At 32.7% G+C, this 25,337-nt stretch overlaps 1 protein-coding gene and 1 long non-coding RNA gene across 2 annotated transcripts in view; both read left to right on the forward strand.

Annotated features, from left to right (window-relative positions):
• LOC117103358 (glypican-6-like) overlaps nt 1-16,661 on the forward strand; it is a 74,598-nt gene extending 57,937 nt beyond the window's left edge. Inside the window, exons 6-8 of the mRNA XM_033243899.1 lie at nt 10,950-11,230; nt 11,680-11,858; nt 13,933-16,661. Of these exons, the coding sequence (XP_033099790.1) occupies nt 10,950-11,230; nt 11,680-11,858; nt 13,933-14,153 (681 nt within the window). The 3' untranslated portion in view covers nt 14,154-16,661. The remainder of the gene's footprint in view (nt 1-10,949; nt 11,231-11,679; nt 11,859-13,932) is intronic.
• On the forward strand, nt 11,878-13,141 carry LOC117103360. Its single transcript, XR_004444575.1, has 2 exons — nt 11,878-12,161; nt 12,246-13,141. It is a non-coding gene; the product is annotated as an uncharacterized LOC117103360 (long non-coding RNA).
• Nucleotides 16,662-25,337: the final 8,676 nt, after the last annotated feature.

A 25,337-nucleotide genomic window follows, 5' to 3' on the forward strand; every position in this document is an offset into this window, starting at 1 on the left:
TCCAGATATTTTCCAACAGGGTTCCAACAAGTTCGAAAGAGGCTGCCCAGAACCTTGGTTAGAGTACCGAATAAAATATATTGGGGTAATAGGAAGAGATTTTATGATTTATGATGACCCAAAATTGAGCTATTTTAGACCTCAATTGATAGAAAGTATGATTTAAAATATTTAGTATACCTAAGTTTTGGCCAAGACACAAGCAGAATAATATCTTGTACATTGAAAAGTGTCATCTACAGAATCTAGTTGAAAACACTTTGCTTTTATTATTAATAAAGAACTTATAAAGTCTAAGTGCTGAGTTTATTTTTTCAGCGAGGTATTGTTTATACCTCTACAGTTTGATACAATAAATATAGTCATGTGTTTGAAACCGCCCTCTATAATTTAAAAAAAATCTGTTTTTGAGTAGGCCTACTCTCTTCCTGTAATAGTTTCTTAATCCATTTGTCAATTAGCATATTCTGTCCTATTAATAACAGTTCAGATGTCTGGCTTACTTACTACTGCATATGACTAAGTAGATACAGGTGGGAGCATACCGTACTTAACCAAACGCTGGTGACATTATTTATCAATAAGTTCATAACCAGCTTTGTGCTTAGAATTGGCGCAAACCCAATTACATTTCATACTAGAATGAATCCCTATTTCCCCATGAGAACATCCCCACAATCAGTGTTTTTTGAAAAGCGTGGTGTACTGATTACAAAATGCCAACATTATAATGGATTTTTTTTATGGGATTATTGTTCTTGAAAGAAAATCAAGACATGTAGTCTACAGTATCCCGCTAGCATGTTTTACCCTTTTAAAAAGTTTTTTTCCAGTGCTGTTATATTTCAAGCCTGATGTTAGTTGAGGGAATTTTTTGCTGTTGGTTGAAATATTGATGTCGGTGCACTGTATCCAATTTGCTAAATAATCAGAAGTATAAAAACACTGTATAATATTTATTATCTGTATCCTCTGTTTTAATACATCTCTATGCACAGAATACATAATTTTCTTATGTTATTGTTGCAAATAGTAATGGCTATTGTTATCAATAATTGTTATGATTATTTTTTTTTTTTGCTGATATTTTATAAGAAAACAGGTTTTATATCTGCTGTTGTTTAGCCACCATTGCTACAATCCTAGATATTTAGCTAATAATATCTAGCCATTGGTTACCACTGGCCTTCGGAACCCACAAATGTTGCCGCCATCAAGTCTCACTAGAAACGTAACCACAACAGCCATCAGGACTTGCAATAAGCCTATCAATCGCAATTGCTCACATTAACTTCTTCGATTCCAAGCCATTGCGGTACACGCTACTCAGTGATTCATAAAATCAATAAAGGAATTAATATCAGGGATAATTACCGCCATGCATGCAGGCGCGCATAAATCGTTGTAGATGTGAAGTAAAAGCCCCGCGGGTGATTCATATGTCCATTGCTCCCTCAGGGCAGTCGTGTTACGCAGAATCAAACTTTGAATGAGCAGAGGGAACATAATGTAATGTGTTGTACCATGCAACGACTTTGTCAACCAATGACTTTGTCAACCAATGATGCAATATAAAATAGATTACATCAGTGCTTCAATTACTAATTGAAGACATGCCAGTTAAATTTAAATGCATATTATATAAATAATTTAGCTTTCAACAATATGAATATTGCATTAAAATCATAAACTTTCAAATCTAAAGATTGATTTAAGTAAATGTTAACAGTAATATTTCATTCCATTTTTTTATTTGCCTTCAGAAACTTATTTGAGCATTTCACATTACAAGTTGAAATGAGAAATGCCTTTCTAGGATTTTCAGATTATACACAAACTTGGTGTATATTGATTATTTTCGTTATTACATATTGCTAATGTTACATTGCAAGAACTTCTTTTTCACACATTTATGAGGAATGATGGATAAATAATTGTATTATTATAGGGTGATCATTTCCCATGTTAATTTGTATTTTAGAATATTACTGTGAAATTGGGTTGTATACTGTATTGTGGTTTCTGTCTAATAGACTGAGAGACAAATGATGTTCTATATTGTACTCTGATGTTCATTTATCATTCACTGAGACACTGTTCTAACACTAGGTCTGGAGTCTTAGAGTTTCATTTTTTTTTCTATGATTAGATATCCATTTATCATTCACTGAGGCATAATGAATGCTATTCTTATATTAGGTCTTGTAGTTTATTCTATGAACATACTAATATTGACTAGATCTAGTCTACTCTAATGGTTCCATTCTTAAGCTGATGCTGTTCCATATTTTACTCTAATGTGTCCAACTTTACCATTCACTGAGACATCATGAATGCTAATGTAATATTAGTTCTATAGTTTTGTAGTTTATTATATGAACTAATCAATAGCTAGTTATAATCTTATAGTTTCATAGTTTATTTTATGAACCAATTAATGTCTAGTTTTATAGTTTTTTAGTTTTAGTTTATCCTGTGGACCATTCAATGGCTAGTTCTATAGTCTTATAGTATTATAGTTTATTCTGTGAACTAATCATTGGCTAGCTCTATAGTTTTATAGTTTTAAAGTTTATTCTATGAACCAAGTAATGGCTAGTTCTATAGTCTTATAGTATTATAGTTTATTCTGTGAACTAATCATTGGCTAGCTCTATAGTTTTATAGTTTTAAAGTTTATTCTATGAACCAAGTAATGGCTAGTTCTATAGTCTTATAGTTTATTCTAAACCAATCAGTGGCAAGTTTTATAGTCTACTCTGACGGTTCCATTATCAACTCATGTTGTTATTCTATTTTATACTTGACTCCATCTTTATAGTTCACTGAGATGTTTAAATTATCAACCAGTGATCAGGATTGGACCCGGATTATACCACTCAAAAAACAGTGATTCATAAAATTATACAACTCAAAAAATCAGTGAACATAGGAATGCCACCTGCTTTGAATTGAATCCTTTAGTTGCAGATCATTTCACATTGCAGATATTTTTAGAAGAATAAGTTTGTGGAATGCGTTACCATGGTTACTAAGTGTCGCACCTGCGACATAGATCCTTTTTGAATTAGTTTTCTAAATAAAGGTGGAAAAAGACTAATGCCATTACAGTATTATTATTATTATTATTAATAATACTAATAAGTATTTTTATTACATTTTTATGGGAATCGCCAAAGGCACGGTGTAGGTTACAAGGGAAACAAAGGTTGAATTGAACAAATGGGAGAAGACAGCACAATAATAATAATTAGCTTGATAGTAACAGTGTCTCATGAACACTTAGTGTTCCTTAAAATGTCATAATAACAAGGGTGGAAAAGAACAAAAATATTATTGTCACATTGAATCCTAGAATTAGCAAGGAAATTTAAAAGAATATTCAAAACAGATACTAATACAGAGGAACCCAATACCAGTAATTGAGATCGCCGAAAGTAGTGAGTGGCTAACCCCCGCAGCATTGCATATCAAATTAATCCAAATGTCAAGGAAAGGGAGATGAGCAACTGCCAATGAGTCCACAGATATGATTTTGATGTACTGTACTTCTTTTTAAAAGCAGTGATTATAGTGGTCTCATTCTTTAATTCAAGGTCTTGACATTCGTATTGGCATCTAGCCTAACACATTTATATAAATATATTATTATTGATAACAAATTTTTCTGAAGTCACTTTGTATTTATCTTCAGTAGTGAAGCAAGGTCTTTTAAAACACACAAAATGTGAAGGGAGGTTGATGTGGACAGGGGCAGAAATGTGATAACCCTTCCTCTTCCTCAATCTGCCTTTTCTCTATCATGGTTCACATAAATGACATTTGTCATATTTTGTTGGTAGACTACGGTAACAATTTCCCATTGAGGCTCATGGGTTCTTATGTTGCGAGGATACAGTATTAGTTCCATCATCAATTACCAAGTGTGACTTACTGTTTGATATAAAAAAATAACAAGCATATAATCTAACAATTACTTACCGTCGCAGTATCTGTTGGTAGTGATTAGAGAGATTCTAATTCTCAGAGGAACAATTTATAATGAAACAAAAACTGTGTTAGCATTCACGAAATGAGGACATTACAGAAATGACCACAAGAACAATGGCATTTGGAGATATTAATAATTGTTATTCATCGATATCAGACTCTGGTGTTATTTTGCTCTCAGTGCATCGTTCATTTGCAGACATTGTTTTAATGTCCTTATTTGTCCATAAGGTAAATTAAACTATAAAAAAAATTTTACATAGTCAAGTAAATCATTACAGAAATTGTTCTATTGTCTATTTTGTAAAAACCAGAAGCTCTATCCAGATTATCAACATATAGGAGAAAAACATCATGCATTGCCCGGATAGGGAATGGGCGAAAGCCCGAACAACATTTGCTCCCTATCCTTCATATAAAATGAAATACACAAAAACAATCAGAACTAATCAGAAACATAAAAGGAAATAAAATGCTTAATTAAATTATTCTTAAAACAGAAAACATTAACAGAGTTTTGAAGTAGAGGAGGTAGTTCTTCCCAGAGCCTGGGAAAGGACACGAAAGCAGAATTAAGAAAAATATTGCTTTTGGCTTTCCAGTGAATAAGCCTACCCTCACAACACTCACTCTTATGAACAAACTCTTAATGTTGGGGGACACACATTATGAAGAACTTTGAAACCAAGAACAAGCCGGTGATATTTAAAAATATCTTCTATGCTTAATTTGTTAAGCGTTTTCAGCCTACCTTCATAATGTGTGTCCCAGTCACCATCTTTTTTAAACATAATTATTCTGGTGGCTCTATGTTGGATGCTTTCAATTCTATTAATATTAGTTTTGTCACCTGGTGCGCACATTGCACAAAAATAAGTAACAATTGGAAGAATCAATGCTTTATATAGATTTAACATTACAGCCCATGACATATTTTTACTAAATTTATTAATAAAACCTAGTAATTATGATGATTTAGAACAAATATAATTTACTTGTGTATAGCATAAAAGTTTATTATTTATAAAAACACCAAGTAATTTAAATTCATTTACTTTTTCTAAGTAAATATTATCTATTTTATAATCCCATTTAATTGGGTTCTTACTTTTACTTATATGCATAGTAGCACATTTAGATACATCTAGAGGTAATTTATTGACAACTGACCAATTGTATATCTTGTCAAGATATAGTCATGATGTGCCTGTATATGGTCATGATGTGCCTGTATATAGTCATGATGTGCCTGTATATGGTCATGATGTGCCTGTATATGGTTATGATGTGCCTGTATATGGTTATGATGTGTCTGTATTATCTTAATAGACTAGTGGGGGACAGTATGTTTCCGCAGAACTTTGTGTAGCAAATTTGATTCATTTTCTATGCTTGTTTTTGGTAGCTATTAATTTAACAATAGAGTATGCAGGTTTAGTGTTTTATAGGATTTTTCTAGAGATGCTATTTTTAATATTTCTATATACCGGTGCACCATCAGGTTTGGTCAGTCATGATGTGCCTGTATATGGTCATGATGTGCCTGTATATGGTCATGATATGCCTGTATATGGTCATGATGTGCCTGTATATGGTCATGATGTGCCTGTATATGGTCATGATGTGCCTGTATATGGTCATGATGTGATGACCATATTTAGGCATGTCACATGTTTTTGTCAATTAAAATTGTATAGTCAGGACAGTGCTTTATATGGTGCTAGAGAAAATTTCAGCTAATTTCTAGCCATTGTAATTCTTGGTAAAATAATGTAGAATATTATTTTTATAACATTGTTGATAATGACAGCTATATTCCCATTTGATTAACTGTTTTTTTTTTTCATTAATTTTGAAGGTTTATAACAGACATCAATCACGTACCTTTATGTTTTATTCTTGATGATATTACTATTTCTGATTTCTATGGATCTATGCCGAAGGTTAAACTCAAATTTTCTCCACATACTAGTTATATCGGTATTCTTATTCAATAAAGATTTGCATTATTTTATTAGATTATTCCATTTATTTATCTATTTAACGGATGTTAAGTAAGATAACATTCTATTTGCATTTAACTTTAAATTGAATTTATATGAAAATATTAATTTCTTAACCAAAAAGGCCTATTAGCGTGATACTGATTGGTCTTTACTTTGATGGATTAATCATGGATATGGCATGATTCTGAAGGGATTAAGTGCAGCAGAATCAATATTGGTAGTTGGAAAATATGTTCATGTTTCCAATATCTGTGACAACTTGAGGAGAATGATAACCCTTCCAAAATATGATGTAGATAAAAATTATGGAAAGGATGGAGGAGAGCAGAGAAAACAAGATGATGATGATGAGTAGGATGATAATTATGATTTTCATAAAAATCATGAATGAAAATAATTGGTTTCGAGCCAGCAGATAGAGGGTGCTACACATGTTAGCCTGATGTTTTTTTTTTAATTTCTAATTTATTTTTATTCTCATTAAAAAATCAATCAGTGTGTAAACATAATAAAGTTACATAAACTATAAAAGTACAAATCATTTATAAAATTATTTAAATATACAGTAATTATGGTATGAAACAAACATATCAGGCAGTATTGTTATATCAGCCTACAGTAACTGATTTTCTTTTCAAAGAAAAGAAACTTGTTTCATTTTGTGTAACTTGTGAGTAAATTAAAGTGCAAAATCTTCAGAGTGGTATAGCTAAGAAAAGAAGAACTATCAGTATTATAGGAAACATATAAATTTTATTTGTAGAAATTTCCACGTCTCTGTCACATTACTTTGCAAACATGCAGATTATGGACAATGATTGAATTGAAGCGCAACTCATTGAGAACATCTTTGAGACAACTTGTGAAATATCACGAGAGATTTGCCGGCAAAGCTACTGACCCACTGATTATTGACCAGATCACATTCTAGCACATCAATATCGGCACGTAATCCACACTTACCAAACAGCATGATTATTGTATCACTGGTGTTTCTAACTTATGTCATGTTATGACTCACCTGGTGCTTTGTTACTCGATATATTTCAAATGTACTAGATATCAAATACATTAATCTATCAATGTATGTATTGTGTAGTCAATTATGACACATACATATATTTATATAATAATATATAATAATAACATATACAATGACAATATTAATAGTAATAGTTTAATAATCAAGATTCGAAATTTCAAATTGTTATGCTCTATATATTTATATTATATTATATAAATTTATTGTATATTATTTGATTAATTCGTATTTAATTTATGAAGAAAAATATTGAAGTCGATAATCGCCTAATATTTTTTTCACAACACACATTTTTAAGTGACCATTTTTATAAACCAATATAGTACATATTTTTGTGTTGCCCTTTTTATCATAATATTAATACATATTTTTTTTACTTCTAAATTCATTCATAATTCCTTCCTCATTATTTCCTTCTCATTAATCTCTCTTCTTTAATCCCTCCTTCCTTAATCCCTTCTATATTAAACATTTATTGACTGTTGGTTCTGCCTTTTAAGTGGTTTCCTCTTATATAGTACAGTATAGTAACGCATGATGTTTAATTTAAAAGACATTAGAAAGAAAGATGCAAATGATATACTTAGTGGCCAAGTATCTAAAGTGGAGATTGAAGTCTCTGATCTCAGTTTTTAGAATATTATCCCCTTGAGAGTGACAGCGAGCCACTTGTAGGTAATTCAAGAATTAGTTCAAAGGCACCCTCGTTTTTGGTTCGTACAATTGTAATTTTTAAATGGCATTATGCAAATTTAGCATCATTAATATTATCGTTAGTTGAACATCTTTATCATGACTGTCATCTTTATCCTCATCATCTCTGTCATCGTCTTCATCATCGTGATGTTCATCATCATTAATATCATCACTGTCATTGTCATCTTCATTATCATCACTGTCATTATCATCATCACTCATCATCATCACTGTCATCTTCATTATTTTCATCACTGTCATCTTCATTATCTATATTATCATCATATCATCTAGTTAATTATCATCATGTTAATCCTTGTCTTCATTATCATCAGCATCATCATCACTGTCATTATCATCATTACTGTCATCTTCATTATCTTCATATCTGTCATCTTCATTATCATCATATCTAGTTCATTATCCTCATGTTCATCCTTGTCATTATTAGCATTGAAATACGATCATCATCATCAGCAGCATCATCATCATCAGCAACAGCAGCATCAGTAGCATCATCATCATCATCATCAGCATCAGCAGCAGCAGCACCGTCACCTTCACCTCCAACATCATCCATAAACTTTTTCCTTTAATGCATCAGTCTACACAAGTTTTTCCCACAGTGATGGGTTATTATCCATTTTGTTAAACACACAAGTCCATTACCTATGCCAGTGAACTAGACAAACCAGATAATAAATAGGATAACCACTCTCATAGTGTCCATGACATTTCCTCGTTACTTAAAGGATACACGCTTGTGTTTCCGACTTTTAGTTTCTGCTTTATATTCACAAATCAAATGACCAATGCACACTCTTTATGTTATTCTATTTATGAATCGTGTCATTTGCAATCATCTTTACCCATGTCTTGAAAGTGAAATTGGTTCACGTTAAAAAAAATGAAACCTCTTATTTATGGTTACAATGTACATTTTACCATTTATTTTTCTGTACCATGATAACTGCTGCAATTTTATATGTTATTGTAATAAACTGGATATTAATTACCAATTTATAATTTAAAATATTTGAATTAATTACCCATGAACTTTTATCAATCATTCCATTAGTAATATAATGGTTTGAAGTTATTAAAGTGGTTTAGTAGTGCATGACATGAGTTCTTTGGTTCGTATCCTAAAAAACACCAACATTTTGAAATTAAACAATATTTTTTTACTTACATACTGTATTTTAAATAACATGATTTTAATTCTGTTAGCAGCGAGTCATATAGTGTTTGAAATCTGATGTGCTTTGATTTGTATCTCGTTGGAATTGATCACATACAGTAATTGATCTCTTTAAATCAGCAATTCTATATTTTAATTGAAATCTTGAGGGTTTTCCATATTTTATGACAGATGCTATATGTAGGCTTATATAGTTAATTGCTATCCTGCTAGCAGTGAGTCACTCGATGTTGGACAAGAATTTAATCTAAAATAAAAGTGTGTGGTACCGGTAGCCAAAGCCACTGCACATTTCCATGAAGGCGAAACAAATTATTTTTTTTTTTGTTTTTTGTTTTTGTTTTAAGCATTTATTGTTAGGCTATTTAATGTTCAGGTGCTGGAGGCATTTCTAAAGAAAGTGTTTCTGGTCAGAGGCACACTCTTTTTCCCAGGTCTGTAGGTAAATTTATATAACTTGAGCTGATTCACATCCTGTAGGCATAAAGTCAGTGATGGGTTAAAAATTATATAAAATAAAATCACTTGGTTGTGTTTGCGAATTAACCTCAGCCTCAAGATTTGTAGAATATTGATTCTTATCCAGATATATATACAAATTTTGGAGAAGGTAGAATGTAATTAACATTATGATTAGGTAATAGCAATAAACTAGCCTTTCCTTATATAATGTAGTATGATTGACATTATCGCTGAGTTCTTCTAATACTGTACCAATATTTCAAACCTTTTAGGTCTTTATAAAGGTACATGATGTACATAATTCATATATGTACTACATACAGTATATAATATATTGATATACTGTATATTTACATACATTTTTAAATGAAAATATGTGATTACTGCTTTACCAACTAAAGTATCTCTGTGATTTCTTCTGAAACAGTTCTGTTTTAAAGTAAACATCCCACATGCTCGCATCATAACGTTTATGAGCCCATACGGTATTTATCATCCAATCCCTGTTAAGAATATAAACATAATAAGCTACACATACTGTGATTGGTGCTACTATGTGACATCTTTATATTCGTGCATGTTAAAAATAATATAAAGCACCTGTCCAGACTTTCAAATTTTATCTGACAAAAACATGCAACATTTCTAAATATGGTCATGATGACATCACATCATGACCATATATAGCCACAACATGACTATGGGCATATAGGAGATTTTTTGTCAATGAAAATGTAATGATTTGGACAGTGCTTTAGGGCCAGTATGATGTGATCAATTGCGTTGGCTGCCTTAACCCGACATGTAGAATGTAATATATTAGCCCCCGCGAACCGTATCAGTTCACAAAAATACCAATTTGATGCAGAGCAGTCCTGTGTAATGATAGTCATCAATTTTCGGCAACATGACTGGAATACTAATAAATGTTGAACTGGGTATAGGTATGCAGAATGGCTGTTTTTTTTCATCTATACATAATAATATATTAATGCGATTGTTTATCATGTGGTTAAGTAGATGTGAGAATCATCGACATTCCAATCTAATATTTCAGAATATATGCATCTAGCGTTTCAAAAGAAATAAAATATTTAATATTGTATGTATTGCAAGACATGTGTGGAAGATGTTGGGCTGTAATGGGTATTACGAGAAACCCCTCAGTCTAGAAGGATGAGTTTTACATTAGTTTATCCAGTGTGTTTGATAGTTTTGTTGTTGATGTGCCTATATATGGTCATGATGTGATGTCATCTTGACCATATTTAGGCATGTTGCATTTTTTTTGTCAAATAAAATATGATAGTCTGGACAGGGTTTAAGAATTTTGTCTGTCCCATTTAAATACTGTTTGATCAAACTTTTTTAATTATATCCTATGGTGGTGACGATGAATATAATTTTTGTTTAATTGTTATTAATACATTAACAAATGTAGCATGATGTAATTATTTTAATCATTCAATTATCATTTAGAAATTAATTTATTAATATTTGATTATGACAAAAAAAACCAAATTTAAACAGAAAGCACAAATTTATCTTGCAGGTTTTGGAAGAATGTGGCCAGCACATTAGTAAGCGTTCAGCTGACGGGAAAAAGAAAAAATCGAGGCAAGGAGATTGGAGTAAATACCGCCCTCAAGCTAACGGACCACAGACATCTGCTGGATCCATTCCAACACTTAATACTTATATTGTGGAAAGCGACAAGATGCTGTCAAATTCACGAGATTTCTGGACAAATCTACCTTATATGATGTGTAGCGATGATGGATATGCATCGGAGACATCAAATGAGAACTGCTGGACAGGTGTTGAAATTGGAATGTATGTGTTATCAAAAATTAATCTTTTATTTGTCCTATAGAAAATAGCCTACTGTTACACAATCTCCTGTCTACTATACTTCTTTCTTGTATACTTTTCATAAAAATACAACTTGGATTCGTGGTGCACTGTAAAAACATTGTGACGGTTTAAGTATGAGAGGTTGTTGTTATTGAAAAGAACAAGTTTACCATTTTCCAGGACCACAGTGAAAAAAATGTTTACAAATGATTGTCATCCTGGCTAAAGATGTTATTAAATGAAATAAATCAAAATTTCTAAATCCAAACAGAAATTTATTGTTTTTCCCCCCTTGCCCCCCACCATTTGTTTTACTTTTGTACATTGACAGGAGGCCTAGGTAGTCATTACTGGAAGGGTGGGACAAGCATTTGTTATTTCATTGTGCATAATTGAACATTGAAAACATTTTTTTTTTAAATCAACAGTTACAACACTGAAATAGTAAACAGTGGTCTTGAGTACCAAATTGGCAATCCTGAAGTGGATATGGTTAGCACAAGCAAGAGGGCTGCCACCATGGAATATCAGGCCCTGCTCAAAGCAGTAACAGCTCAACTTAATAACGCTTATAACGGAAAAAATACAATATTTATAGATACAGATGGTAAGTTTGGTACATGCAATATGTTACCTATCAACATTTTACTATATTTATAACGTATACTAGAAGGTCAGATAATATAATGTGATGCTTTACAAACTAAAGCCAGAAACTCGCTGCGTCATTTGACCATTGGTCGACGAACCCAACTCAGCTCTGCAACATCGTTTACTTATTGTCAGTGGCAGTATTAACAGATCTCATCAAACACTATCCGTTGAGCCTGCGTTCTCCCTGTGGAGAAAGGCAAGAATCTTAACCACCGAGCTACATCTTCACTACCACTTCTTCGCTCAGCTGGTTAAGGTCTTTCCCAACAACAAAATCATGTGGTGCATCTTAACCACCGAGCTACATCTTCACTACCACTTCTTCGCTCAGCTGGTTAAGGTCTTTCCCAACAACAAAATCATGTGGTGCAAAGCATGTATTACTTCAGCCACATAGTATAGGGGAACTGGCCTCTGAACACACCATGTTTCATTCATCAGACAATCATTGATTTCATCTGCAGTCATCATAATTGCAATTAGAAATATTTTACTTTTAATAAGTTCAACTTTACAATGATCATCATCATTTTATCATCAGTTCAAAAGTATTTAGAAATAATCTATTTGTGTGCCATTTCTTAATTAATATTAGTATTTGTTTTTGTTTTGAAATAATCTAGGTTGTTATACTTAAATGTTTTACTAAACTATAGTCTTATTTTAACCAGCGCATCTTGCCTACATCATGTTGTTGTTATCACATAACTTAATTTAATATTTTTATCCACCAGAAACCATAGTCTGTTATTTTAATCACATGAATCTTTGCTACATGCTGATGTAGTTATAAGTTACTTTTAATGTGGCAGCTCTTTAAAATGTGTAATATAATATACATTATGCTGGATATTGACTATGAATACATATGATTTGCAATGTTTTAACCAGTGAGTGAAAGAAATTGATCCAATATCTAATAATGTTGTGTGTTATGTGGATTATAGGAGGACGGTCTTGTTATCGTTTCATCTGTTGAAAGAATGATGTCTGCTGAATTGTAATTTGTTAAGCAGTTTTGCAATTCTATAAATCAACAACACACTTTAGTAGATTTATAATTGACATTTACTGGTTTTGTTTTGTGATAACAAATAATTTTTAAAAATCAAATATTATATGATATAAATTTTACAAAATAAGTAGATGATATTGAAAAAAAAATGTCATTTTAAAGTGAGAGTGAATTGAAGCTTAAGGATGATGACGACGGTGATGGCAATAATGATGACCTTTGAACTAATTACACTGATTACACTTTCTTTCCTTCATTTTCTATTTATTTGCCTTTTGTTTTTTCAAGAAAATACAAACTAATAAAAATCACTTTAAACTAAAATAATTCTCTGAGAATTGTAGGCCTTTGACACTACTATCTAGACACCTGAGCTACAGTATGTAGGCAGGTAGGCATACTGTACATGGGAAACTGCAGTGTATACAAACACTCGCCATTAACACAACTCTTCTCTAATTTTCCAACATTATTATAAAGTGTATAGCACAGCTGCAGGCTTATCGGGATAAGTTACAACTGGAAAAAAAATTATTAATTGTTAATTGTGAGTCATGAATAGTTACCTGATTAAATAGAGTATTTGTGTTATTATTATTGTTGTTTTTATCCATGTCATTATCATTGTTGTTACAGCTACTTTCTTTGATGAAGCTTTTGCCTATTAGCTAATCATTCACTACTCTTTATGTCTTTGCAATTAATTCAATATTTATATAATCTCAAGACTGAAGACCCCTTGAAAAATAATGGAATTATCCATAAACATCCTTAATAATTTGTCTATTTTACAGATCAGGATGATTATGGATATTTGTGTTTATTTTCAAGGGATGTCCTGTTTTGAAATATTATAGGTTTGTCCATAATCATCCTCTAATCACTTGCCTCCCTTTTGTTTCTTTAGAGATGAGGATATTTATCGATAAATCTATTATTCTTTTTAGGGGTTTTCCTACCCAAAATTTCTATTCACATCCTCAATAATTTGCCTATTTTTGTTTCTGCACAGATGAGGATTATGGAGGCAGTGGCAGTGGTAGTGGGTCTGGATCAGGGGACATACCAACAGATGTCGTTGACCATGTATTCACAAGCACCACCATTGACAGTGATCCAAAATACAGGCCTACAAGATATCCACCACCAGGAGGGCGCTCATCCCATGTCACGTCAACCTTATCACTGTTACTTTGCTCAATCTCATTTTCACGTCTCTTCCGTAGTCATTGAACATGAGCCCTGAAACTTTTGATAGAAACTCAAATTGTTTAAAAAAATAATATAAGATAAATTAATAACTAATGGTACTATTAAGGCATTCAACAAAAGATGGCATGGGAATGGGCCGGTGGGGTTCCATGATTTTGAGCATGATTACATAGTGTAATGCAACTCTTGTAGGGATGTATTGCAGTACCTGCAGGTGTGTTTTGCAACCCATGTGGGAATGTATTGTAGTACTTGCAGGGATAAATTGTTACTCCTGTAGGGAAGTATTGCAGTACCTTCAGGGGTGAATTGTAACCCCTGTAGGGATATATTGAAGCACTTACAGGGGTGAATTGTAACCCCTGTAGAGATTTACTGAAGTACCTACAAGGTAAATTTCAACTCTTGTGGGGGAACCATTGTAGTACCTGCAGGGATTTTTTTGCACTACCAGCATAGATGTATAGTAGTGCAACAGCTGAGGATACAGTGCACCTAGATATGCAATAAGCCCTGAATCCTGCCCCTGCCCCTCACCCCAAGGACATAAGCTGAATCAAATAACTGAAATTAACCATTGTCAATGTGGGAGGACGTTGTTATCCACATTTTGATAGACTTGTACAATGCTGCTGCTCCCTGTGAGAGGAAAGAAACTTCAAAGTCTACTTCCAATACTCAATTATAAATGCCAGAATCAGGAAATTTTCAGAGAAAAAAAAATATCCGTAAATGAGAATTTTTAAAATTTAAAAGGTAATAATGATTATGGTAAAATTGTGTAATGTGTATGAAAAAATACCAATGTTATATCTTTTGTTGATTTAGCCTTGAAAATACATCCAAGAATACATTTAAAATCTTGCTTTGTGCCCTATGTGAATAAGTGACGTTGAAGATGACATTTTTCAAACGTCACTCGCCAACGTGGACAATTAGATGCATATAAATAGATAAGGTTGCGTGAAAAATTTAGTAACATATCTCTTCTCTTTTTTATTTTAATGTGTAAAGGTTAACTGTAAATAGAGATATTGTGGTTTAAAGTTTGGAAATTAAGGTAGATATTTACAGGCATTGTGGCTGTATACTGTAGGGTTTGTCATATGGGAATTATTAAAGGCAGTGGCTATTGTTACACCAGTCTTAAACCAATTCCTAATTCTGGTTTGATGTTATTGTATGATTAGAACAATAACATCCAGTCAGGATTAAGAATTTGTGTAAGACTGGTGTAAGAATAACCACTACCTTATTTAGAAACTGATGAAAAATATTTGTGCTTCAAGATTTATTTCTTAATTGTATGAAAAACCAGGTATTTGTCCCTGCTTTTAGACAAAGATTGTCTCACAACTGAAAAAATGGGACATAATTTGAGGTTTTAAATTGGGATGGGTCAGTTCTGAACCAGCCAGTGCTAGATCAATTACAGTTCATGTTAGAGTATTCTAATTTTAAGTAAGACCTACATGTATTAACGTCCAGAATAAATACTTATTCCAGGCATGAAAAAATAATGTTCCAGGTGTACAAAGCAGCTACATTTTCCTGGAATAGATACATATTCAAAGAATAGGTACTTATTCTAACACTAAGTACTTATTCATGCACTAATTATTCTGGAAATTGATTCTCACTTATTCCTGAACTAAGTACTTACTCCAGAAGTACATGATTACCTATTTCTGGATTAAATACACTTTTCAGAAATAGATGATTACTTATCCTGGAATAAATACTTATCCAGACTGCAATTTGCTTTCTATAGATTGTACAGTAGAGTATAATGCTTGAAGCATCTATAGCTCTGTGAGAGTATTATTTAAATCAGTATTAATAGGTACACACACAGGGACTATAATCAAATGGGATTTTAATATATGGATTGTATATCTATGCTGATAATTTGATGTGAGCTTTTGCTCTATGCTATGAGGTTTCCATAAAGCTGGGTGCCTTGTAACAAATACTTGAGAAGCTCAATGATGATACTGTATGCATAATGTACAATTACAGTACAAGTATATCAGGACTGATATTTGCCTAATTTCAACATTTTGTGAGAGATTCCACCATAAAATTGATCCCTTCTACACACAATGTTCTTCGTATAGAGGAGACCCTTTGTTGTTTTAAATTGTGTAGATGAAGTATGTTTTTATTTACTGTAGTAGGTATTTTAACTTTTTGATTTGGATTATTTTCATCAAAGATTGAGTCTAAAAACTCTTGTTATAAACAAGCTACCCAATAACAATTTTAATCATTTTGTGATATGTTGACAAACAATATTTTGATGTTTTAAGGCAAACTCAAGGACTGTTAAGCCTTAAGAGAAATATATGGCACATAAATAATCATGTCTATTGTACATTGTGGTGCATTATAACATAGTTAGTTTTAATATAAGTGTAAATGTACATACTGTAGAGCGCCCTGTGTTATTTTGATGATGTGGTATTGTCTTCAACAAGTGATGTTTTGAGTGCAAACCAATCTTCCACTAGAAAAAAAAAATCGCCCTCTTGTGCCTCGCTGAACATTTTGTATTTATCACTAAAATTAATGTCTTTGATATATTTGAATTTTCTAAAGATCCAACTTGTAGAATAATTAAAGAAAGCAGTTTGTGCTATTGGCAGCTTGTAATTTCCACCGATTTTGAACATCAATTATGTTCTTGTCCAATTTAGTCAAGTTATGGATAGGCAAAATAAATAACCAAACCTATTGTGATATAACAAGATGTAAGTGGTGATATTAAAGATTTCAGGTTGCTTCTGATATTTTTACCGGTAAAATACTTGTTGGCTCAAACCATGTGACTCAAATTGACTAATCAGAATCGTTCTCTATTCTCCCTCATCAAATGTTTAATGATGGCTGAGGAGCTGTGTGATTGCCATGAATCTAAAGCTATATGGCATTTCATATTTTGAATATTAAGCTTATAAAATGAATGTGTATATGAAGCCGTGATTGGCTGGTTTAAAGGAAGAAAATATCATGATTTATAGATTTTAATCTTGTGTTCTTATATTATTGAGAGTAGTTCAAGAAGCCATTATGATAATACCTCCATGGTTTCGTATTTTGTGTCTTTAACATCCTTCTCACCAAATATCAACCAATAGTCTGGTCGCATTGTTAATATTTGGACTAAATGATCTTGTAATACTTGTGCATTGTAAAAAACTACAAAAAGGACTATTTTGAATTATCAGTTAGCTCATCATCTACTCAACCTCACCTCCGCTTTGTAACTCATCAACATTTTGATTTTCTATGTGTGTTTTTAATTTGTAATTTAAATTAGTTTTATCATCCACCGACTCTTTTAGTGTTCATTATGTTTGTCTTAATTTTTAATTTAATGTTATCCAAATAATTGAGTAAAGCCGATAAATGTCATATAAGCGACATCTGTCTACAGCATGATTTTAATGAGCATTTTTTAAAAAATGTCTATCTTAAAAAAATCGTGTATATTGTACAAATCTCTTAAATCTCCCAATTTAACGTTTTTAATGTACATTTTAGCTGTAATATTTGCATTTGTATGTACATGTTAAATACTGTATAATTTATTGGCAATGTCGTCGTAGAGACGTTGCTATTTTTTTGGCATAGATTTGGTCGTAAGATAATGTGTGGAATATGTTAACACATTGACAAGTGTAAGCTTTAACAAGAAGGAGCATCTAATCCCATATCAAACATCTTATAACTGCATTTCATTATATTTTACTCTTAAATATTGATAGATTGATCCGTGCAAGATGCGGTATTAGCTGGAATTTATTATGTTCTGGACAGTATGACTGATTACATGAATAGTATTATTATCGAAACCTAAATGCAGAAGCAATATAACATGTTTTCAGATTGTGATTTTATAAATTAATTCTACAATATGTAGTACATTGAGAATAATTTATCCTGATAAGAAAATTCATGGGAGTGTACCAGTCCACATGGTCTAGTTGATAGCACCACCAAATGGTAAAGATGTGGTTAACTTCTTCTAAAATGTAATTGACTGGAAAGATATAAAGATATTCACATTGCTGCCAAATAGTTTGGTTTTTGCTATTTTTAACAGAATAATCTATTGTCATAAAAATTGTTTTTGTCTGAATGTTTGAAAAGTTACCAGACAAATAAAATTGATTGAATTACAAATCATGACATTACTATTGAATATTCTGAATTTTGCAAAGAAACACAGAATTAAGGAAAATAAGATTTAAATATTTGTCATATAAAATTGTGGCAGTGTCTCAATTTCTGTTATTTATGAGGATTGTATTGATCACTATTAATCATTATTGCCAAACTTTGATCACTGTTGATAAACACTGATGAGAATCAATAGATAAAATAATGACTATAAATATTGATCACTTTTGATAAACATTGGTCAACATTGATAATTGTTGATGACTATAGATAAACATGGATCACTAATCATTGACATTGATCACGCTTGACATTTAACACTGTTTATTGACATTGATCATTATTTATAAACATTTATATGACATTGATAACTATTAATAAACATTGATAATCAATAATTGACATTGATCAATATTTATTGACATTGATCATTATTGATCAAGTTGATCAGTATTTATAAACATTATTCAATATCAATATACAAAGATTAAAATTGATTTGTACTGATCATTGTCAATAATATATATTTATATGTGTTAAGCAAAGATGTTCTGCTGATCAGTATAGCTATGGATCGATCAGTATTGATTCACATTGACATGGATTGATCAGTATTTGCTGTATATTGATCAGTTTTAATAAGAAATATAATTTTGTTTTGCTGATATTTTATTATAATAAATCATGAATATTAATGAGCGATGATTCTCCTGCAGCCAATAGTTGATGAGTTGATGTATTGTAGAATGGCTGTGCTTGTATTATTTTCATGTGCATCTATAGACTTTATTTGGGAGAGGTGTCCTCTGATGTGCTCTATATAGATTTTACTTAAGAACTATATTGGCGTAGATAATTATACCCCTGCTGTTTTATGTGTACCTCTTGAATTCAATAAATGATTTTGTACCAAAGGATTACATTTGTGTGCGATCCATCTTTTTTAATTTTTACTGATTTTCATATTTGGCCCAGGGGTTGTATACAATAATAAGTGTCAATACCTAATTCTCATAAATGTGCTACAATGCTTTGCCAGTAATTGTTAAACTGCGTAGCTGTCTCCGATGTATTGGGATGGCTTCTTGATTCAACCGACCAATCAGCATCGCCAAAAGTTGTCAGCGATAGCATGTTTCGATTTTATGGAACAAGCAAGGCTTTACTCAAGTCATAGAGATATTATAGTACTATAATACCTCCTATACCTCCATACTCAAGCTGAACACTACTAAAAAAGGTGTAAAATGTTAAAAGGCCAATTGTCTTGAAATGTGGGAAACCTTAAAAATAGGCTCCTAATAGGAACATGAGTATACTGCAGAAACTAGGTCAAAATAAACATTCCATTATCGGACAAGGTGCTATCAGTCATTGGTCAACTGTCAAGACGTGGGACCAATTACCAACTCCCTGAAAACACTACATTCACATAGTACTTGGCATGCCTGTCAAATGAAATGAACTGAAATGAACCTTGAAACACATTCCCATTTTAGAGAAACATTTCATGAACCTTAACACATTCCATTTTACAGGGAAAAAATCACTACCACAGCATAGAGTAGGCCTATATATCTGCGCAAGTGCAGTATACTCGGAGACTAATACGGCATTTGCTGGTTCACGGAATTTCAAGTAGGCCTAAAAAAAATCGTTGAACTTAATTGATACTTGCAAATTTGCAACTAAATCTATACATTAATTCATTTTTAAAAATCTTATGAATCGTGACTCCTGTACAACTTGCGGTAAACAACTTTCGTGATTCTGAAATGTGCTACAGTGCTTTGCCAGTAATTGTTAAACTGCGTAGCTGTCTCCGATGCATTGGGATGGCTTCTTGGTTCAACCGACCAATCAGCATCCCCAAAAGTTGTCAGCGATAGCGTGGAGCGATTTTATGGAACAAGGCTTTACTCAAGTCATAGAGATATTATAGTACTATAATACCTCCTATACCTCCATGCTCAAGCTGAACACTACTGAACAGGTGTAAAATGTTAAAAGGCCAATTGTCTTAAAATGTGGGAAACCTAAAAAATAAGCTCTTAATAGGGACATGAGTATACTGCAGAAACTAGGTCAAAATAAACATTCCATTATCGGACAAGGCGCTATCAGTCATTGGTCAACTGTCAAGACGTAGGACCAATTACCAACTCCCTGAAAACACTACATTCACATAGTACTTGGCATGCCTGTCAAATGAAATGAACTGAAATGAACCTTGAAACACATTCCCATTTTAGAGAAACATTTCATGAACCTTAACACATTCCATTTTACAGGGAAAAAATCACTACCACAGCATAGAGTAGGCCTATATATCTGCGCAAGTGCAGTATACTCGGAGACTAATACGGCATTTGCTGGTTCACGGAATTTCAAGTAGGCCTAAAAAAAATCGTTGAACTTAATTGATACTTGCAAATTTGCAACTAAATCTATACATTAATTCATTTTTAAAAATCTTATGAATCGTGACTCCTGTACAACTTGCGGTAAACAACTTTCGTGATTCTGAACAGTCCAGTGACGTTGACCCGTGGTTCAGCAACTTCAGCTACCGTGTTGAACAGTCCATCCCTTATATGACAATACGGTCACTCACTGTGCCTCTGTGACGATGCCGTCATACAAAGTAAGTACAATAGAAGATGCTTGTAACGATAGACTCATTTACATCCCTAGTCCTAACCGCCGGCTATAAACGGAGACCACGTGATTCAAAATTTGGACTGCGAAGTTTTTGTAAAAATTGATGGGACATGTGTGAATTGTCTTACTTCTTTATCAATCAAACCCGACCAAAAACGGCCAAGACATTTTTCAAACTTCCCTCTCACATTTGATAATGATACAGTACTGAAACATTGAAACCTTATGTTTCAGGCTCACCTGAAATTTCTAAAGTGAGAGAAACAATGAAAATCATACCATTACCGGGCATCTGATGGGTAATATTTTCTCACCATTACATTGCAACCCCTATTATCGTAGGGCTGAGCCGGTTGCCGACTTAACCAACTAAGGCTAAGGCACCTGTGGAACTGCGACATTTTGAGTGGTTTAAACTGTTGGACTCGATCAATCTGAGAAGGTTTGAGAACCACCAGGGGTTTGCACAACTTGCGAATATTTCAGTCAGGGTGTTAGGGGATATGTAGATAATGAGACTTTGATTAATACTTATAATTTAAATTGTAATAATTAGCATTGTTTAATATAGTGCTGTGTTTAACTAATAAATCTGAAGAATAAATAATCAATATTTGAATTGTTTAATTTATTATGCTCTACATCTATCATGGACCGTTACTGCTTAACTTCACAAACATATTCTTTCCTCTTCACATACTAAAGTAAGTAAATTCAACAATTTTATCGTCGTCACACACAATATGTCGACTATTTTAATTCACAATTATTAACTTGAAATATGAATAACGTCATCGTTGCAGCTGATCACAGCGGGAAATCGTATTGACATAAGAGATGAATTATTGTGGTAGAGTTACACAATAAAGTTGCTGAACCACAGGGTCCCAGTGACGTTACTAGACAAAAACTACCGTACAAAAGTTGCCTGCCATTCCGCAAGTTGATACAGAAATCACGATCCATGGGATCTTGTTTAACTATGATGAATTGGAAGCTGTTGTTTGATTAGTTAAAATCGTCTGTAGTCATTACCAACAGCGCTAGAAATAAAATGACTCACACTAAATGCAGTATACTTTTATACTAGGAGTGATCTAATTGCGACCATTCCACTATTTATATTATAGTGCCTGCGCCGTGTTTGCGCAGTTTAACTGTGTGGATTAATTCAAAGCATAAGCCAGTGCGTCTAAAATCATAACGAGGGAAAGAACAACCCTGTGTTGATCTGGGCCTCCGTGGATAAATAAAGTTGAACTGAACTGGACTGAGCTGAGGCTACGTGATCACAGCAGGTAATCACATAATGAGAAGCATGATTTCATTTTTCAATAGGCATACGGATGAATGAGATGTTCACCGGAATTTGACTTAAAGACTGCCAATATAAAATCAATGATATATTCGAAATAATTCGATTATTTGTGAGTTAAATGATAAGTTTACTAATAATTTGAAAACTGATTTAATACTCAGTTACAAAATATAACATTTTAAAAATACGAATCTCGTGCGCGTTTAGTTACGTATCGTAGACGCTATCAGCTACATCATATTATATCAGTTCTCAATTTACTGTATATAAAATTGGTAATTCCTATAAAGTAAAAAAAAACAAAAAACGGTTTTATTGTGTGACAACGTACTGCTCTATGCGTTTGCATTTTAGTTTCTGCCTGTTCTTTCCATTGATTTATATATTTTATTTACTAAAATGTAAAACTTGTTAAATTTTGTTTTAAATATAGGCATATTATTTTTTTAACCTGGAAATGCTGTGCTTTGTGGATCAGAAGTATCCCTAAGTAAACTCAACGTACATGAAGGCGTTCTTAATTTTTATCGCCCTTCTCGCACAATTTTGAATGAATCTGTATAGAGGTTTCATGCGACAAACGGATCTCATCGATATCTGAATGACTGATCGATTTGAAAGGAAATGATCTTCAATATAAGGACAATGTTGTTTTGGTTTTTGAGCGGAAAATGTCGTTCGTTGCTAAAGAAAACATCCTGCGAAAAACTATGTCAATTGCTCAAAGGTTCACCTCTTCATCATGCAGATCATCGTCTGGAAAAAAATATACCAACATTAATAGGCCTAACAATAAAAATATCGAATTGCCTATATAAAAGGATCAACTACCGTAAGCTTAAGAACATCAAAAATACGACACGTGTTTAAGCCATGTCGCACTCGTCGAGTGTCCCGGGGTCATATCATAGTGCAGAGTGTTGGTAGGCCCTACGTTTTCATTTCATTTTCATTTATTTATTCAACATGATAGGGGAACATAAAGAGAATAGAATCTGTAATCCAAGGGCCAACTTCCCCCTTATTAGTTACAATTTTCAGCGAAAAAAAGTAGGCCTATTGCATAAAGCTAAATTTTTAAACAAAAACTGTTTTTACTTCCTTTTTTCCAAGCCATCAGAAGTGACATCATTAAGTCGAGGAAGAAATTTTCAAAGAATTCCCCATACGTTATGTATAGGCCTAAATGTAGGCCTACCTATATAAACTTACCGTAGTTTTTGGTCCAGTGCAAACAGGCAACATCAGATCGGTGTGTCAGTGTATATATAAGCTTGACAGCTATTTTTGAATTGCCTATTAATGTAAAAATAAGTTATCGTTATGATCGTGTTGGTTCTCGGGATATCATACCTATCAATTGAAATATATTATTAGGCCTACTTCGATTTTGAACAGATTTACTGCAGAAACTTTTTTAATGGATAATTCTACAACCATGCTTAAAGGTACCATAGAATACCGAAGTGTTTCAGTGAATCTACTAAATATTCTTCTCTCATGAATACGATGAATAAAAAAAAACTACTGTAATAAAGAATGAAACATACAGGAAGCTGTAAGCTGAACTCGTTCAGGATTGAGTTCAACAATGTTATCCAGAGGCTAGGTCCTTCATTATTACATTGCGCACTCCTCCGTTAGAGGCAAGTCGCATATAGAGTTGAATCAAGAATGAGGTCTAATGACATTATAATTATGATATGCGGCACTTCAAATACTGTACGTAATATTATTTATTTATATGACCAAATGGCGATCTACAGATTTGGAATAAAAAGTCAAAACATATTTCATTAATTATTTGATAGTTTTCTACAACGACAACAATATTAACAGGACTATATACAAATATAGGGCCACTAATTAAATAATTAGACTTCCGGCACAACAAATGGATTTGGTATATGTCTCTTAACTTAATGAAACTCAACGTCTAGACCTATCCTTCATTTTTTTCTGATTTGAGTTTTATGGACCTCAATAGGGTGATCAATGCGATCAATTTATTTTATTTTGTTTAGGCTTTCATGGTAAGCCTCTCATTTTTATACTGTTGTCTTCCTTTTTATGAAGTGTTAGGCCTATTATTTAACAGTTGCTTTGACCGTTATAACCGAGTATACCTACTACTCAAATCAGACGATACCAGACATGAGCCGTGATTTCTGTATTTATGACTGACATGCGCAATTAAGGCAACGAGTGGTTAATAAATGTTGGTTCTTATATTGCCTATTATATTATTTTTTAAATATGCGATTTGAATACGGAGAGAATTACAGAATACTATAAGGAAAGGATCTATTAAACGTCATTAAATCATTCACATTATCATGCTCTTCGACTTGCAAACTACTCTCAGTGCTCTTAGAAAAAAATAACATTAAGCGTCGTCAAATGCAAAGATATGACATCCCTACCACGTGACCCTTTACTATCGTTATAAAGACTTCCCAAGCTCATCGATCGGGTGGAATGACGAAAATTACATGGATTGGCGGCTCCTACCGTCGTCAAGTCAAGTATACCGCATCGATGAGTAATACACTTCATTTAAAGCGACGCTCTTCACATTCAGATTATATTTCATTTGTTGTCATAAGGCAATCCATGATACAAGTTGAAAAAAGCACGTACATTGATTGCACAATAATAAATATACCAAATCGTATGCATACACACATATATAAGCCTATATAATTTTAATATATCATCAGTGTCCTGCGTATTGGCAGATGGCAACCACTCCCGCCACTTCTCCTCCCGATCTAAAGCCGCCGCTGTCTTTAATTCGTATGCGTTTCCCTTCTTTATGTTATCCACAAAAAGCACATCCTCTGGTTGGTTAATTTTTCCACAGTATCGACCTACTAAGATTTGTGCCGCTGCTTATTTATGATGCTTATTATTTGTCTCTCTTCATGGACTTTATTCAGGACTTCTACCAGTGGCGAATTTAGAGGGCGTACGCCCGGCCCCTCTATTTTTTGTTTAAAAAAAAAGTTTTTGTAAAGCTTATCAGAAAATTAACATGCTAAATA

This window comes from Anneissia japonica, unplaced genomic scaffold (genome assembly GCF_011630105.1).
Source record: "Anneissia japonica isolate Jap-2015-1 unplaced genomic scaffold, ASM1163010v1 scaffold1891_len642697_cov171, whole genome shotgun sequence".
Taxonomy (NCBI): domain Eukaryota; kingdom Metazoa; phylum Echinodermata; class Crinoidea; order Comatulida; family Comatulidae; genus Anneissia; species Anneissia japonica.